Consider the following 19,592-nt stretch of genomic DNA (forward strand, 5'->3'; position numbering starts at 1 on the left):
TAATGCATTAAATATAACTGCATTAAAGATTTAACGCATCTAACCGCATTAAAGATGTAATGCATTAAATATATCTGCATTAAAGATTTAATGCATCTAACCGGATTAAAGATTTAACGCATTAAATATAACATCATTAAATATAACTGTATTAAAGATGTAATGCATTAAATATAACTGCATTAAAGATGTAACACATTAAATATAACATCATTAAATATAACTGTATTAAAGATGTAACGCATTAAATATATCTGCATTAAAGATGGAACACATTAAATATAACTGTATTAAATATGTAACACATTAAATATAACATCATTAAATATAACTGTATTAAAGATGTAACGCATTAAATATATCTGCATTAAAGATGGAACACATTAAATATATCTGCATTAAAGATGTAACGCATTAAATATAACTGTATTAAATATGTAACACATTAAATATAACTGCATTAAAGATGTAATGCATTAAATATAACTGCATTAAAGATGTAACACATTAAATATAACATCATTAAATATAACTGCATTAAAGATGTAACGCATTAAATATAACATCATTAAATATAACAGCATTAAAGATGGAACACATTAAATATAACTGTATTAAAGATGTAATGCATTAAATATAACTGCATTAAAGATGTAACACATTAAATATAACATCATTAAATATAACAGCATTAAAGATGGAACACATTAAATATAACTGTATTAAAGATGTAATGCATTAAATATAACTGCATTAAAGATGTAACACATTAAATATAACTGCATTAAAGATGTAATGCATTAAATATATCTGCATTAAAACAAACAACTATTACAATTTTTTTATTGTCAGCTAATTGTTTCAGCCCTGTTATTCATAGTCTAAAGACAGTTATTAAGCATGGCCTTTTATTGTGTTTGGCAGGATAACAGCCGTCGTGTTGATAATGTGCTTAAGATGTGGATTATTGAAGCGCGAGACCTTCCAACTAAAAAGCGCTATTACTGCGAGCTGTGTCTGGACGACATGCTGTACGCTCGAACCACCAGCAAACCTCGAACGGACACAGTGTTCTGGGGAGAACATTTTGAGTTTAACAACCTCCCCGCCATCCGCAGTCTCAGATTACACCTGTACAAAGAAACTGACAAGAAGAGACGAAAGGTAAGTGTGACGATATAATTATAATGACCTTCAACAACAGCGATGTTTGACACTGTACATACATTTAATCAAGATATTCACTTGAACAGGAGGTTAATTACACTGCAACTACATTGAAATGCTTTATGCTTATTTTACTATTTGTTTACATGAACATAGTTTTAAACATGTAATAATTTATATTTTTATAATGGATTTTCATAGATTAATATTGAAAGTCTGAGACAAGACTATAACTAAAACCAGGAATTAGCTGGTTTTCTGCATTAATTGCGGCTGTGACTCAGGTGGTAGAGCGGGTTGGCCACTAATCGCACATGACTCCACATGCCGAAGTGCCCTTGAGCAAGACACTGAACCCCAAGTTGCTCCCAATGGCAGACTAGCACCTTACATACAGCTCTGCCACCATTGGTGGGTGAATGGGTGAATGGGACACAGTGTAAAGCACTTTGAATACCGCTAAGGTTAAAAAAGGTGCTATATAAGTGCAGACCATTTACCGTTTAATCGGTCATTAAATGTGATCTCATCTTCATCAAAGTCACAAGTATAGACAAACACAATGTGCTTAAGCTAACAACACACAAACAATTATAATATTGTCTTTATCAAACACATCCCATTAAACATTATCAGTGCTGTGGAAAAAGTATGTGTACTCCTAGGCTAAAGATGACAAACAAAGGCTAATTAGAGTCAGGAGTTGGCAAACCTGGCATCCAATTAATGAAACGAGATTGGAGGTGTCGGTTAGAGATAATTTGACTTATAAAAAGCACTCAAACATTTTGAGTTTGTTTTTCACAAGAAGCATCTGCTGACGTGGACCGAGAGATCTCAGAAAACCTACGAAAAAATTATTGTTGCTTTGCATAAAGCTTTAAAGGTTTACAAAGTTATCTGGAAGACAAGATATATTTTAGATATTCATCTGTCCACAGTTGGACAAACTGTCTATAAATGGAGATGATTTAGTACTATAGGTACCCTAGAAGTGTCCGTTAGATATTCATCTGTCCACAGTTGGACAAACTGTCTATAAATGGAGATGATTTAGTACTATAGGTACTCTCACTAGAAGTGGCCGTTAGATATTCATCTGTCCATAGTTGGACAAACTGTCTATAAATGGAGATGATTTAGTACTATAAGTACTCTCTCTAGAAGTGGCCGTTAGATATTCATCTGTCCATAGTTGGACAAACTGTCTATAAATGGAGATGATTTAGTACTATAGGTACTCTAGAAGTGGCCGTTAGATATTCATCTGTCCACAGTTGGACAAACTGTCTATAAATGGAGATGATTTAGTACTATAGGTACTCTCTCTAGAAGTGGCCGTTAGATATTCATCTGTCCACAGTGAGACAAACTGTCTATAAATGGAGATGATTTAGTACTATAAGTACTCTCTCTAGAAGTGGCCGTTAGATATTCATCTGTGCACAGTTAGACAAACTGTCTATAAATGGAGATGATTTAGTACTATAGGTACTCTCTCTAGAAGTGGCCGTTAGATATTCATCTGTCCACAGTTAGACAAACTGTCTATAAATGGAGGTGATTTAGTACTATAAGTACTCTCTCTAGAAGTGGCCGTTAGATATTCATCTGTCCACAGTGAGACAAACTGTCTATAAATGGAGATGATTTAGTACTATAAGTACTCTCTCTAGAAGTGGCCGTTAGATATTCATCTGTCCATAGTTGGACAAACTGTCTATAAATGGAGATGATTTAGTACTATAAGTACTCTCTCTAGAAGTGGCCGTTAGATATTCATCTGTCCATAGTTGGACAAACTGTCTATAAATGGAGATGATTTAGTACTATAGGTACTCTAGAAGTGGCCGTTAGATATTCATCTGTCCACAGTTGGACAAACTGTCTATAAATGGAGATGATTTAGTACTATAGGTACTCTCTCTAGAAGTGGCCGTTAGATATTCATCTGTCCATAGTTGGACAAACTGTCTATAAATGGAGATGATTTAGTACTATAGGTACTCTCTCTAGAAGTGGCCGTTAGATATTCATCCGTCCACAGTTGGACAAACTGTCTATAAATGGAGATGATTTAGTACTATAGGTACTCTCTCTAGAAGTGGCCGTTAGATATTCATCCGTCCACAGTTGGACAAACTGTCTATAAATGGAGATGATTTAGTACTATAGGTACTCTCACTAGAAGTGGCCGTTAGATATTCATCCGTCCACAGTTAGACAAACTGTCTATAAATGGAGGTGATTTAGTACTATAGGTACTCTCACTAGAAGTGGCCGTTAGATATTCATCCGTCCACAGTTGGACAAACTGTCTATAAATGGAGATGATTTAGTACTATAGGTACTCTCTCTAGAAGTGGCCGTTAGATATTCATCTGTCCACAGTTAGACAAACTGTCTATAAATGGAGGTGATTTAGTACTATAGGTACTCTCACTAGAAGTGGCCGTTAGATATTCATCTGTCCACAGTGAGACAAACTGTCTATAAATGGAGATGATTTAGTACTGTAGGTACTCTCACTAGAAGTGGCCCTTAGATATTCATTTGTCCACAGTTAGACAAACTGTCTATAAATGGAGGTGATTTAGTACTATAGGTACTCTCACTAGAAGTGGCCGTCCAGCTAAGATGACTCAAAGGGAACACCGCTGAATGCTCAATGAGGTAAAACAGATTCCTAGAGTGACAGATAAAGACTTGAAGGAATCATTGTAACTGGTTAACATCTCTGTTCATGAGTCTACTATACAGAAAACATCAAACAGGTATGGTGTTCATGGCAGGACATCATGGATGAAGTCACTGCTTTCCAACAAAAACATTGTTGCATGCCTGAAGTTTGAATCCACAATATTATAATTGTTTGTGTTGTTAGCTTAAGCACATTTTGTTTGTCTATACTTGTGACTTTGATGAAGATGAGATCACATTTAATGACCGATTAATCCAGAAAACCAGCTAATTCCAAAGGGTTCACATACTTTTTCTTGCCACTGTATATATACATACATACATACATACATTTGAAAAGTACCAACAAAATATATTATGATGATGGTTTGGTAAAATGTTTCCAATTCAGTTTTGGCAGGTGGCAGGTGTGAAAGTTAATTTTGGACCCTGATTATAACTTTCTCTGGCCTGAATGTTCCCTACTTAGTCATCAAGTGAACTGAAGCTGCAGAAATGTGAGCAGGTGTGTGTGTGTGTGTGTGTGTGTGTGTAACAGGAGAAGAGCACATATCTGGGTCTGGTTAGTATCCCGATCTCCAGTATAACGGGTCGTCAGTTTGTGGAGCAGTGGTATCCCGTCATCCAGCCCAGTGTTCTGGCAAAAGGGGGCGGAGTCGGCAGTGGGAAGATCATCAACGCATCGCTGCGACTCAAATCTCGCTATCAGACGATGAATATCCTGCCGATGGAGCTGTATAAGGAGTTTGCGGAGTACGTCACCAATAATTACCGCACATTGTGTGGCGTTCTGGAGCCGCTGTTGAGCGTGAAGAGTAAAGAGGAAGTGGCGTGTGCGCTGGTACACATCCTACAGAGCACTGGGAAGGCCAAGGTCAGTCATTACTGTCACATCAGCTTTCTTTAGGCATGAAATTTAATCAACATATTAACAATTCTGCATAGTAAAATTAAAAAAACTTAAAATAAATGCATGGCAACACAGGGTGCCAAATGTTCACCATAAACCGAAATAACAGTTTTAGACCGTGAAGTGAAATAACATTGTTTATAATGCTACATTAAATATGTGTTTTAACCATAAACTGAAATAACATGTTTAAATTGTCATTTTAAATAGTGCATGAATACTGTAAGTTGAAATTATATTTAATATGTCATTTAATAGAACATGTTTCAACTATAAAGTTAAATAAAATGTTTTGACTGCTCATTAAATTAGAAAATTAAATAAATTATATTTCTTTATTTATAGGGGTGCTATATTGCGAAAAAGGTTTTCGCTTAAAACGTTGATGTCTCCGTATACATGAGTCAGGCATACGAGGTATCATTTGAAAGATTAGAATCTCATGTTTTTATAGAACACGCATCAGTTTTGCATTTATGTAACTTATTATATCAAAATAAGTCATTGCATTTGTGTTGAACTTGAGCGCCCCCTAGAGGAAATGTGGTAGAAATATTTATATGAAAACACAATTCCTTCACATAGCACATATATGGAAAAGTCATATATCAAATGAAAGCTCTCATACTCAGGAATGTGAACGAATAGATTATTTAATTGCACTAGTTCCACAGTTTAAAAGATTTTCCAAAGAATCACAAAGTGAAATTTGATTTCTGGAAGTCATTAAATACATATGTCTCTTTATGCTCGATCACTGCTGCTGTAAGCCCCAAATAGCTAAACACTGTATATCTGCTTTTAGATTAGGGAAATTTCTAAAAAATGAGCCACTGTTTACTCGTCTGTGATCTTGTGTGAATAATCCAGTGTTATATCTTACAAGTCCAGAATAAAATATGCCACACAGTTCACATCTGTAAGGGGTAAATGTGTTAGAGCGCCCCCTACAGTTCACATCTGTAAGGGGTAAATGTGTTAGAGCGCCCCCTACAGTTCACATCTGTGAGGGGTAAAATGTGTTAGAGCGTCCCCTACAGTTCACATCTGTGAGGGGTAAAATGTGTTAGAGCGCCCCCTACAGTTCACATCTGTGAGGGGTATAATGTGTTAGAGCCCCCTACAGTTCACATCTGTGAGGGGTAAATGTGTTAGAGCGCCCCTACAGTTCACATCTGTGAGGGGTAAAATGTGTTAGAGCCCCCTACAGTTCACATCTGTGAGGGGTATAATGTGTTAGAGCCCCCTACAGTTCACATCTGTGAGGGGTATAATGTGTTAGAGCCCCCTACAGTTCACGTCTGTGAGGGGTATAATGTGTTAGAGCCCCCTACAGTTCACATCTGTGAGGGGTATAATGTGTTAGAGCCCCCTACAGTTCACATCTGTGAGGGGTATAATGTGTTAGAGCCCCCTACAGTTCACATCTGTGAGGGGTAAAATGTGTTAGAGCGCCCCTACAGTTCACATCTGTGAGGGGTATAATGTGTTAGAGCCCCCTACAGTTCACATCTGTGAGGGGTAAAATGTGTTAGAGCGCCCCTACAGTTCACATCTGTGAGGGGTAAAATGTGTTAGAGCCCCCTACAGTTCACATCTGTGAGGGGTAAAATGTGTTAGAGCCCCCTACAGTTCACATCTGTGAGGGGTATAATGTGTTAGAGCGCCCCTACAGTTCACATCTGTGAGGGGTAAAATGTGTTAGAGCCCCCTACAGTTCACATCTGTGAGGGGTAAAATGTGTTAGAGCGCCCCCTACAGTTCACATCTGTGAGGGGTAAATGTGTTAGAGCGCCCCTACAGTTCACATCTGTGAGGGGTAAAATGTGTTAGAGCGCCCCTACAGTTCACATCTGTGAGGGGTATAATGTGTTAGAGCGCCCCTACAGTTCACATCTGTGAGGGGTAAAATGTGTTAGAGCGCCCCCTACAGTTCACATCTGTGAGGGGTAAAATGTGTTAGAGCGCCCCCTACAGTTCACATCTGTGAGGGGTAAAATATTGTGTCATAAGATTATAAACACAATATTATTTATGAATAATATTTTTTTTCAATGAGCAATATTTGCTGAAAATGTAAATTTGGTGTGAATAAATATAATTTTAGGGAATTTAACACTTTTATTGAAAAATGTGGAATGAATGTTAAATTATACAGAATTTATATGTAACATGTAATTGTTACAGTGTAGCTACACAAACACAATTTCACACGTTGTTACGTTCATATATGTTTCAGTATGCAATTCATAATATAACGCAAGTAATGCTTTTTCATTTTCAATTAAAAAAATTATTTATTTATTAAATAACCATGATGTAATGAGTAATTTTGCCTAATCCAGTGAATAAAAAAATATGTATTTTTAATGATTTATTTTTTAATGACTTTTATTTAAAAATATATTATTTAAGAATATTTTATATATTATAATTCTTATAAATAATAGTGAAAATGAATTATAATAAAGAAAATTATAATAATATTACAATAACTATATCGTATATATAAAATCTAAAGATTATTAGAAAATAAAAATATTTGTAACTATATATTTTAGGTAACTAAAAGATAAGGTTTTACATAACAAAAGAATAAGTCTGACTTCACATTATGTAACATTTGAGTTCAAAAGAAAAGAATCGAATCTGTTATTATAAATTCTGATTGGATGAGACACTTTCAGTCGTTGTAAAATTGCTGATTTTCACATCACTGCGTGTTTCATTGTTGCTCTCATGTGTAAAGAACATAAAGCAGTCCTGCCCGCTCTGAACACATGTATCTACTGTACCTCTACCGGTCATGTGATGTGTGACCTCATCCCACTGTGTGTTTCAGGACTTCCTGTCTGATATGGCCATGACTGAGGTGGATCGATTCATGGAGCGCGAGCATCTGATCTTCAGAGAGAACACACTGGCCACTAAAGCCATCGAAGAGTTCCTGAAGCTCATCGCTCTCCGTTACCTCAAAGACACCATCGGTGAGTCCTGCTGCGTGTCACAGAGATTATCTACTGAGCAGTTACTGACTATCTTACAATTATATTAATGTGTTACACGGTACTAAAATAATATTACTTTATAATATCATTTGTAAGAATTATTCATTTTCTATCATTATATTTTTATTTTATATATTTACATTTATTCATTTGGTAGACATTTTAATTATAGTTTTTTCATTATTTTTCATTATTATTTATATGAATAATAGTATAAAAAAGATTAAAATGTATTTAATATTTTTTAATAATTTATTTTAAATAAAATTAATTAAAACAAAAACTTTTTAAAATAATTTTAAATTACATTTTATTTTATTTAATTCACTGGATTATACAAAATGTACTCATGTTAATTTAATGAATATATAGCTTTTAATATGAAATGAAAAATCATAATATTATAGTAATATTATTTTATTCATATGTGATATGTGTTTAAAACATACAAATATTACCTTTTAAAAATGATAAAAAAAATACCTTCTATTAGTAAATCATTCTTAATTTTCTGTAATATTTTTTTATTGTATATATATATATATTTAATTTATAATTTTTCTTTATTATAATGATTTATTCATAATTATTTATATGAAAAATTATTTAAAAATTATTAAAATATATTTCATATTTTAAAATGATAAACTTTTAAATAAAATGAATTTACAAAATTACTTTTTTTAATTATTTAAAATGATTTGTATTTATTTTTAATTTCATTCTGGATAATGCAAAATGACTCATTGCTACATGGTTATTTAATAAATACAAATATTTGTAATATTAAAAAATAATAAAAACGCATAATATTATTGTAATATTATTTTAGTAATATGTAAAGTACGTTTAAAACATGAATTAGTAGCTGCTTCTTCAACTTCAGGCTCTTTCATGTCGCAGGTGTTTATTTTCATCAAAACATTTTCATTTTGTCTTTTTGTCTTTTTGTTATATGTGTGTTATATGAAGGTCACATTAAAACTGAATTAGACACTTTCTCTCTTCATTATGTAGTCGTTGCACTAGGAGCAAATAAAGACATTTTTACAGACGTAGAGCTTCTTTGAGAAGACTTAAGAAAGTAACAAGTAATTAGTAATGTGATTAGTTTTTCCATTGAGTAATCAGTAATCTGTATTAATGTGCTGATGTTGGCGCTGTGCAGGGGAGTTCATCCGCGCGCTGTACGAGTCCGAGGAGAACTGTGAGGTGGATCCCATGCGAACGCCCCCATCTGTGGTGGCGGATCATCAGGCTAATCTGCGCATGTGCTGTGAACTCGCGCTGTGCAAGATCATCAACTCTCATTGGTCAGTTCCTCTGTCATCCTTATTGAGCATAGAATAATAATCTATATAATAATGATTATAATGAACTCTGAGAGAAGATCATTGAGTTAATAGTTGTTATCTGTCTGATTGTGTAGTGTGTTTCCACGGGAACTGAAGGAGGTGTTTGCGTCGTGGCGTGTGCGTTGTGCCGAGCGTGGCCGTGAGGACATCGCGGACCGTCTCATCAGCTCGTCTCTCTTCCTGCGCTTCCTGTGTCCAGCGATCATGTCTCCATCTCTGTTTAATCTGACGCAGGAATATCCGTCCGAGCGCACCTCTCGAACTCTCACGCTCATCGCCAAGGTGGTGCAGAGCCTCGCCAGCTTCTCAAAGTCAGTCACTAGAGTCCACCGTCATTTATCCACAAACACACACACTCCAATCATCAGCTCTGATTGTCTGATCATACTTCTATTCACTCCATACTTCCATTTTCATTTAGGCATCCATACCTGTTCCATTATGTCCCATAGTGTCCCATAGTGTCCCATAGAGTCCCATAGTGTCCCATAGAGTACCATAGTGTCCTATAGTGTCCCATAGAGTCCCATAGTATCCCATAGAGTCCCATAGTGTCCCATAGTATCCCATAGAGTCCCATAGTATCCCATAGAGTTCTATTGTGTCCCATAGTGTCCCATAGAGTCTCATAGACTCCCATAGTGTCCCATTTTGTCCCATAGTGACCCATAGAGTCCCATAGTGTCCCATAGAGTCCCATAGTGTCTCATACAGTTCCATAGTGTCCCACAGAGTCCCATAGAGTCCCACAGTGTCCCACAGAGTCCCATAGTGTCCCATAGTGTCCCATTTTGTCCCATAGTGACCCATAGAGTCCCATAGTGTCCCATAGAGTCCCATAGTGTCTCATACAGTTCCATAGTGTCCCATAGTGTCCCACAGAGTCCCATAGTGTCCCATACAGTTCCATAGTGTCCCATAGTGTCCCACAGAGTCCCATAGGTTCCCATAGAGTCCCATAGTTTCCCAAAGAGTCCCATAGTGTCCCATAGAGTCCTATAGAGTCCCATAGAATCCCATAGTGTCCCATAGAGTCCCATAATATCTCATAGATTCCCATAGTATCCCATAGTGTCCCATAGAGTCCCATAGTGTCCCATAGAGTTCCATAGTGTCCCATAGAATCCCATAGAGTCCCATAGTGTCCCATAGAGTCCCATAGAGTCCCATAGTGTCCTATAGAGTCCCATAGTGTCCCAAAGAGTCCCTTAGAGTCCCATAGTATCCCATAGAAAAATCTGACAAAGCAAGAAAACCATGTTTACATTAGATTTGAAATATTTGAGGTATTCTCTGCTTTTGATGTCGTAAACAGTCATGTGCACAGTGCTTAAGAACACCATAAGAATGCCGGTTAAAGTGTTTACATGCAACACCAAATTGGGGTAATGGGCAAAAATTTGTTGATCGGTTTATTCTTACGGCGTTTATGACCTTACACCACTGTTTATTACGTTTACAAGACCACACATGTTGGCGACTTATTACACAAAATTGGTGAATGTGCATCATTTATCCTTAAATCAAGCATTAGACATAAAGTAATTAAAAACTATTTGGATGTAAAATAATGATTAAAACACGAGCAAATGTGGTTGGTGTAAAATTGTTAATCTAATAACACATTTGGGAGTAATGAGGATTTTTTGCGGAGTCTCTACTACAGTCCCATAGTGTCCCATAGAGTCCCATATAGTCCCATAGTGTCCCATAGAGTCCCATATAATCTCATAGTGTCCTATAGAGTCCCATAGTGTCCCAAAGAGTCCCATAGTGTCCTATAGTGACCCATAGAGTCCCATAGTGTCCCATAGAGTCCCATAGAGTCCCATATAGTCCCATAGTGTCCCATAGAGTCCCATATAATCTCATAGTGTCCTATAGAGTCCCATAGTGTCCCAAAGAGTCCCATAGTGTCCCAAAGAGTCCCATAGTGTCCCATAGTGTCCCAAAGAGTCCCATAGTGTCCTATAGTGACCCATAGAGTCCCATAGTGTCCCATAGAGTCCCATATAGTCCCATAGTGTCCCATAGAGTCCCATATAATCTCATAGTGTCCTATAGAGTCCCATAGTGTCCCAAAGAGTCCCATAGAGTCCCATAGTGTCTCATAGAGTCCCATAGTGTCTCAAAGAGTCCCATAGAGTTCCATAGTGTCCCATAGTGTCCCATAGAGTCCCAGAATGACTTATTACACAAAATTGGTGTAAGAATGTGCATCCATCCATCCATCCATCCATCGTCAACCGCTTATCCTGTGTACAGGGTCGCGGAAGAATGTGCATGTAAATATCATTTATCCTTAAATCAAGCATTAGACATAAAGTAATTAAAAACTTCTTGGATGTAAAATAATGATTAAAAAACGAGCAAATGTGGTTGGTGTAAAATTGTTTATCTAATAACACATTTTGGGAGTAATGAGGATGTTTCGGGACATGCTCTCATTGCACTTCTTGTGAAGAGTTTGGTGTCTCATGGTCTGATGCGATGTGTCTGTGTTTACAGTTCATCATCACCTGTCTGTCTTTTCTCTGTCGCCCATCAATCTGTCTCTTGACTTGTCTGTCTCTCTCTATCTGTCTGTCTCTCCCACACTGCTGTGTGTGTTGTGTGCAGGTTCAGTGGTAAAGAGGATTATCTGGGCTTCATGAATGAGTTTCTGGAGATGGAGTGGGGCTCAATGCAGCAGTTCCTGTATGAAATCTCTAATCTGGAGTGTGTGAGTAACGCCGTGGCGTTTGAGGGTTACATCGACCTCGGCCGAGAGCTGTCCATCCTGCACAGTTTACTCTGGGAGGTGATGGCCCAGCTCAGTAAGGTAATGACATCACACATCTGAAAATGTCTTTTCTTTAAAGTGTGTTGTTTCTGTGCCACCAGCGTTACTGAATTGCAATAGTAATGATGGTTTTTGAACAGTTTATTATGTTGAATATCAAGAAGATCTCTCAGTTATCAAACACTGATGCTGGTTTGCCGTGTCTCCGTCTGATTCTTCAGGACGCCATATTGAAACTGGGGCCGTTGCCACGGTTACTGAATGACATCAGCGTGGCGTTGCGGAACCCTCAGCTGCACCGTCAGGCGAGTCACCAGCCGCCCGAACGTCACCTGTCACGACCCGCATTCGCCCGCCTAGCCACTAACGACTTCCAGAGCCTCATGATGAGAGACCTCAACAGGTGATTAATACAGCTGTCAATCAATCAACCTGTCTGTCTGACTGTCTCTCTCTCTGTTTGTCCAGCCATCTGTCTTTATTTCTGTCCTTCTATCTGTCTGTCTGTCTGTCTGTCTGTCTCTCTGTCTGTCTGTCTATCTATCTATCTGTCTGTCTGTCTGTCTGTATATCTATCTGTTTGTCTGACTGTCTCTCTTTCTGTTTGTCCAGCCATCTGTCTTTCTTTCTGTCTGTCTGTCTGTATGTCTGTCCTTCTATCTATCTGTCTGTCTGTCTGTCTGTATATTTATCTGTCTGTCTGTCTGACTGTCTCTCTTTCTGTTTGTCCAGCCATCTGTCTCTCTTTCTGTCTGTCTGTCTGCCCTTCTATCTATCTGTCTGTCTATCTATCTATCTGTCTGTCTGTCTGTATATTTATCTATCTGTCTGTCTGACTGTCTCTCTTTCTGTTTGTCCAGCCATCTGTCTCTCTTTCTGTCTGTCTTTCTGTCTGTCTGTCTGTCTGGCCTTCTATCTATCTGTCTGTCTGTCTATCTATCTATCTGTCTGACTGTCTCTCTTTCTGTTTGTCCAGCCATCTGTCTCTCTTTCTGTCTGTCTTTCTGTCTGTCTGTCTGTCTGGCCTTCTATCTATCTGTCTGTCTGTCTATCTATCTATCTGTCTGTCTGTATATTTATCTATCTGTCTGTCTGTCTTTCTTTCTGTTTGTCCAGCCATCTGTCTCTCTTTCTGTCCTTCTATCTGTCTGTCTGTCTGTCTGTATATCTATCTATCTGTCTGTCTGTCTGTCTGTCTGTATATCTATCTGTCTGTCTGTCTTTATATCTATCTATCTGTCTGTCTGTATGTCTATCTATCTTACTTTCATGTCTGTCTGTCTGTCTATCTATCTATGTATCTGTCTGTCTGTCTGTTCTACCTGTATGTCTGTTCTATATATCTATACATATGTCTGTCTGATCTATCTGCCTGTCTGTCTATCTGATCTACCTGTCTGTCTATCTAGCTATCTTCAATCTGTCTGTCTGTCTATCTGATCTACCTGTCTGTCTTCCTGTCTATATGATCTTCCTGTCTGTCTGTCTGCCTGTCTGTCTGTCTATCTATCTTCTATCTGTCTGTCTGTCTGATCTACCTGTCTGTCTGTCTGTCTAATCTATCTATCTATCTATGTATCTGTCTGTCTGTCTGTCTATCTCTCTTAAATACAATAAACACTAATAATACAGTACCATGTGAATGGTTGAAACAAGTTGACTGGTTACTGAGATCAGCTTGCACCACAGATTCTCCTGAACTTCAGGTCATTTATTATTGTCTGATATATCACTGTATGACTCTGTCATTGTTTGTGTTTATAATGGTTTCATAACAGAATTAACATGAAATCAGTTTCACTCAACTCAGGAATATACATTCAGATGTTTTCTCCAGTGTTCTCGACTGATAGTCGTAATCACCTGTGTGTGCAGCTCTATAGATATCTCTCGTCTGCCGTCTCCAACGGCGGGTTTGTCTGGAAGTGGCGTTCTGTCTCATCCAGGAATGGCTGCGTTCTCCGAGCGCGATCACCGTGGCAACAAAGACGTGTTCTACGTGACCCGCCCTCCTCTGGCACGCTCAAGCCCCGCCTACTGCACAAGCAGCTCTGACATCACTGAACCTGACCCGAAGGTACACACAAAGATAAAAAATCGACTATATTTTTTGCTAAAATGTTCTCACTTTGCATTTGCTGTTCTCAAGTGTAATTGTGTGTGTTGACCCTCTCAGGTTCTCAGTGTGAATAAGAGCGTGTCTATGATGGATCTTCAGGATTCACGCATTAACAGCGTGTCGAATCTGCACTCTGTCAATGACCTGCTGAACTCGTCTCAGGGCTCTCTCGCCGGGCTGGGCAGGTATGGTCCACTGGGTGGCGCCCCTCTCAGGGCCGGAGGTCGCGTGTCAGCGGGGTCAAATATGTCGGGCGGTTTGCGTATGGGGACGGATTCGCTCTCACAGCAGCAGCAACAGCAGGCGGCCGCGATGCACGTGCCGTTATCCTTCCAGAACCCCCTGTTCCACCTGGCGTCCGACGGGCCGCAGTACCACACCCCCCCTCATGTGCCCGCTGCGGCCCCGCCCCCACTCCTGCTCGCCCCGGAGCCTGAGAACGGACACGCTGGCTTCGGCATGCCGACGTTCGGTCACAGTGGCTTCTCTCGCAGCGAGGATCTGTCGGCTCTGCGCTCACAGAACAGTCTGGTGCAACCCAACATCGTCCACTCGCACAGCTACAGCGACGATTTCACACGCCACAATCAGGCCGACTACGCCCGCAGACAGCTCTCGCTGCAGGTGCAGGTAAACAGACAGACTCATGCAGTCTTGGAAATTACTCATCATGATCTTTCTAATAATTTTACAATCCTTTTTAAAGCAGTTAAAGCCTAAAAATGTCCGTCTCTGTATCTCTTGTATCAGGAGAATCTTCAGCAGCAGGTTTTAATGGGCATGGCTCCACAGACAGCGACGGGCACCGGCACGCCCGCTTCTCTGGCCACTCCCCCTACCACCATTCATCCTGTGCGTCAGGCCTCCATGGCTCTGCCTCCTCAGCGTGCAAAGCCTCAGCCTTCTCACCAGCTGTCCGTCAGCTCAGCCGCTAACTCCACGCCTCCCAAGACCCGCCCTCAGAGCGGGAACCTCCTCCAATCACCCGAGTCAAGTTTCGGGCCGAGGCAGTTGCCACGACAGCAGCTGTCAGCAAAGGATAGCCCCGCCCCCGGGCTTCCGCATCAGTCCAGCACAGTGAATGAGAACGCCACACCACAAGGGGGCGCTAGTGAGAGCATAGAAAACACCCCTAGCAACCAACCCGCCAAACCCGCTCAACAAAATAACCAACAGAATCTACTCAAACCAACAGTTAACAAACAGGTACTCGTTATTATCTTGTATACTTGTGTATATACCACAGATACTTCTGTAGACTTGTTTACTATATATAACAAGTATGGAAAGGTTAGAAGAACTTGAGACTATATATACAATTCTTCATTCAGGGCTCGAAATCTCCCTCCACATTGAACACCCCCACAGCTGCATCTGAGCGTACGGTGGCCTGGGTGTCCAACATGCCGCACCTGTCTGCAGACATCGAGAGCTTGCGTGTGGATCGTGAGGATTTCAAACTGAAGGAACACTCTAAGAGTATGGACGAGTCTCGTCTGGACCGGGTCAGTATGGGCTCACAGCGTCACACAGGGGCGTAGATTTGGTTTGAACATTGGGAGGGTTCAAATGAGGATTGCTAGAATGTCCCGTTGCTTGTCACTGCTGGTTAGGACAAAAACTCCTTATACCATTTATCACATGTCGTTGGCCGTCAGGTTAGGACACGGTGTGACGGGGGCTGCCTGTTGCCTCTTATATGTTTCTGTTTGATTTTAGAGTACTCATTTAAAAAAAAAGAAAAAAGGCTGGGCATAGAAATGCATCAATTCTTCGCCTGCAAACTCGACTAAAAAAAATGTGTCATTTATTAATTTTTTTTACAACCATTTAATCTTATCAAATCAAGCCCAAATAATTTTATTAATACATTTTTTATTTTTTTGGAAGTTCAGTTGGCAAATGGAGGACATGTCAACAAGTCTTGTGCTGCTCAGATAAAGGAATTTTATTACATGAGGAAAATATATTTCATTCAAAAATGACTAAATAACACAGGAGGGTTAGAAATCCTCATCCAGCAATAATAAATGACTGTGATTGGCCCATCCTGGCCAGCGCTGAGAAAAGTAACAGGCACCATGTGACACCGCCATATATGCTAGAGGGGGATTGCGCAAGATTGCGCAAGTTTTTTGTCTGATTCTAACAGACTCACAGTCACGCAGTTGCAAGATATCTCATACTTATTTGTTTTCAGCATTGATAAAAAATATATATATATATATATATATAAATAAGGACAGATGCATGACAATTGCGTCACGAGTTACAACAATAACATCCCGAAAACAAACAATAAATCACTTTTAAACCTGTGTGCAGGTGCGCGAGTACGAGGAGGAGATTCACTCTCTAAAGGAGCGTTTGATGATGTCACACCGTAAACTGGAGGACTACGAGCGCCGGCTTCATTCGCAGGAACAACAGACGAGTAAAATTCTGCTGCAGTATCAGAGTCGCCTTGACGACAGCGAGCGACGCCTGCGACAACAACAGGTGGAGAAAGACTCGCAGATCAAAGGAATCATCAACAGGTCAGACGCATCTCCAAACGCTTAATAAACACACTCAGTAATGTCTTTATGAAAATGTCAAAATGCAGAAAGGTTTGTGGGAAGGTTAGGGGATAGATAATATCATTAGATCAGGATAAAAACAACGTCGATGGAATTAAAAACAAAAGTGTGTGTGTGTTGCAGGTTAATGGCTGTAGAGGATGAGATGAGAGGAAGTGGAATGCCTGACCTGAAAACCAGATTATTCACAGAACAGGTCTGTACACACACACACATAGTCTTTTATTTAAGTTATCATTTTATGCATTTTGAATGTAGTCAATATTTCATCAAGCCAGTTTTACTCGAACTAAAATCGGCTTATATATATTTTAGTTGAAAATAATATGCCGTGAGGTCCCTGGAAAATTTCAGATAAATAAAAAAAAAGTTTAAAAACTAAATTAACCGAATTTGACACAATTTTCATTTCAGTTTAATTAGCGTGTTTTTCCGCTCTATATCGCGTAAAAAGGTTACGCTTAACATGCAATACATGTCAGGCATGTGAGGTTTCATTTGAAAGCTCAGAATCTGAACTTCTCAGCGGTAACCATCACTTCTGCATATATGTTTCGTAACATAACAAAATAAGGCCTTAAAAATCTGCAATGCAAATATGCGCCACCTAGTGGTTATGTGATGGAAATATTAATAGGAATGTCAAAGTATGTAAAATAGCACAAGTCATATATCAAACGAAAGCTCTTCTTCTCAGGAATATGACTGTAGAGTTTATTGTGTTGCCCTAATAAAACAGTTTAAAAGATGTTCAAAAGAATCACAAAGTGAAATATGATATTTGTAAGGCTTCAAGTTTATGCTCCGATCACTGTTGCTGTAACCTTAAATAGCCAAAAACGTTTTACCTGCTTTTACCTTAGGGAGATTTCTAAAACATGAGCCATTGTTTACTCGTCTGTGAGCTTGTTTGTGTGAATAATCCAGTGTTATGTCTTATAACTAGATTTTTGTCATGATGCGTCTTTTTCGTCTAAACTTTGTTATCATTGACAAAATCTAAAAACTCGTCAATGAACATATTCGTCAGAGACAGTAATGCAAACAAAATATCATTCTCATCACAGTATGAAATATGAAAAATAAATTAAAAATAAATTAAAATAAAGTATTTATACATCATGGTAGTTTATGTACTAGCTTTAATTTGTGATCATTTTAATAAAATAAAAATACAATAATTATTAAAGTAATCAGAATCTTTTTGTAATAATCACTTCTTGATTTGCATAAAAATAATGCACTTTTTTTTTATAAAATTATTTTCATGCACCCAAATATAAGGTTGTTAATTCCAGACAGATGTGAACAATAACCTGAGAGATGAAGTGCATCTCTTTATATTTACTGACCTTCTGCCTTTCTTTTCAGCCCATTTATGGCGCTCACTCTGGAACATGATTGGCCCGTGCAGGAATAGTGGACATGTGATTGGTTGAACCTCAACCCTGGGATATCTGTTGATTGGCTGAGAGAGACGAGAAAGGCTGATCCAGAGAATGACCAACAACTCTATAATCTCTCTCTCTCTTTCTCTCTCACACACACACTGGGAATATATATATATATATATATATATGTGTGTGTGTAATCAATAAATATATATATATCTATATTCATCAGGTGTCTCTCTCTCTCCTGCTGTCTCTCTCTCTCTCTCTCTCTCTCTCTCTCTCTCTTCTTCTTCTGAAATTTTGAGCCAAATGGACGACAATCAGCATCTTCGAGGCCGATACAATCACATCGATAGCACAATGAAAACCAACAGACAGACAGAGAGACAGACAGCATGAGTTTATTCATTTGTTATTGTCCTCTCGTTCACCCGTCTCTCTGTCTCTCTTTATTCGCAGATGTGTGTGTATGTGTGTTTTGATCAATGGCGGCCTCAACTTCCTAATAATCACTCAATAACAAAGCTATTTTTTTTCTTTTTGAACAATGTTTGGAGTTCTGAGCCAACAGACGCTGTCATACCGCTCATAACTCCGCCTCTTCCTGTTTGAGAAGGGGGCGGGCTTTCCTCTGCGTGCCTAAAGAGCTCCACTGAGAACAGGACATAAAAGACTATTGACGAGTGAATCGAACACTCCGTTATTTCATGATTTCATGAAGTTTTGCTTGTCTATGAGAAAGAAGTCTGCCATGTTTTTGGGTGGACAGGAAGCCCAGTTTCCTGCGTCTAATGCCACACAGACGACCAGGAAAGTCTCGGAAACAAGTACCGAAGAGTTTCTGGTTGTGGAAACGCAAATGCGCCGCTTGTGTGTGTGAGAAATGTTCTTGGTTTGCTGTAGTGAGTTTTCACTGTTGGCATTAGTTGTGTGGAGCAGATATCAGGTGACTTTGTGATTCAATATGGGAACGAAAGATCGATTTGATTTAGTGTGTGTGTTTGTTAGAAAACACCTAAATGAAGCGTTTTAAAGGTGAAGTGTGTAATTTCTCCACTAGCCGTAACAAACAGAATCTCAAAACAGGTGTCCCAGCATTCGCCAATCGGTCAAAGGTCAGAAAGGTAGTCCCACTCCAAACTTGCCCCATTAGTTGACGTGAACCAATTCATGTCTAATATTCCACTTATAAGTAACATGAAATAAAAGAGTAACCTATTTACTTTATTAAAGGAATATTCCGTGTTCAGTACAAGTTCAGCTCATTGGCAGCATTTGTGTAATGTTGATTACCACAAAAATATATTTCAACTCATCCCTTTTTTTTCTCCCCAATTTGGAACGGCCAATTCCCAATGCAGTGAAAGACCTCGTGGTGGCGTAGGACGAATCTCAGTTGCCTCCGCGTCTGAGACCATCAATCCGTGCATCTTATCACGTGACTTGTTGAGGGCGTTACCGTGGAGACGTAGCACATGTGGAGGCTTCACGCTATTCTCCGCGGCATCCACACACAACTCACCACACGCCCCACCGAGAGCGAGAACCACATTATAGTGACTACGAGAAGGTTACCCC

At 39.0% G+C, this 19,592-nt stretch overlaps 1 protein-coding gene across 1 annotated transcript in view; it reads left to right on the forward strand.

Annotated features, from left to right (window-relative positions):
• Positions 1-18,266, forward strand: part of LOC127620275 (ras/Rap GTPase-activating protein SynGAP-like) — an 82,482-nt gene extending 64,216 nt beyond the window's left edge. Inside the window, exons 8-21 of the mRNA XM_052093456.1 lie at positions 925-1,164; positions 4,406-4,741; positions 7,620-7,764; positions 8,954-9,098; positions 9,215-9,451; positions 11,760-11,961; positions 12,144-12,325; positions 13,798-13,999; positions 14,099-14,671; positions 14,792-15,247; positions 15,373-15,546; positions 16,367-16,578; positions 16,744-16,816; positions 17,992-18,266. Of these exons, the coding sequence (XP_051949416.1) occupies positions 925-1,164; positions 4,406-4,741; positions 7,620-7,764; positions 8,954-9,098; positions 9,215-9,451; positions 11,760-11,961; positions 12,144-12,325; positions 13,798-13,999; positions 14,099-14,671; positions 14,792-15,247; positions 15,373-15,546; positions 16,367-16,578; positions 16,744-16,816; positions 17,992-18,021 (3,207 nt within the window). The 3' untranslated portion in view covers positions 18,022-18,266. The remainder of the gene's footprint in view (positions 1-924; positions 1,165-4,405; positions 4,742-7,619; positions 7,765-8,953; positions 9,099-9,214; positions 9,452-11,759; positions 11,962-12,143; positions 12,326-13,797; positions 14,000-14,098; positions 14,672-14,791; positions 15,248-15,372; positions 15,547-16,366; positions 16,579-16,743; positions 16,817-17,991) is intronic.
• The last annotated feature ends 1,326 nt before the right edge of the window (positions 18,267-19,592 follow it).

This window comes from Xyrauchen texanus, chromosome 26, assembly GCF_025860055.1.
Source record: "Xyrauchen texanus isolate HMW12.3.18 chromosome 26, RBS_HiC_50CHRs, whole genome shotgun sequence".
NCBI lineage: Eukaryota > Metazoa > Chordata > Actinopteri > Cypriniformes > Catostomidae > Xyrauchen > Xyrauchen texanus.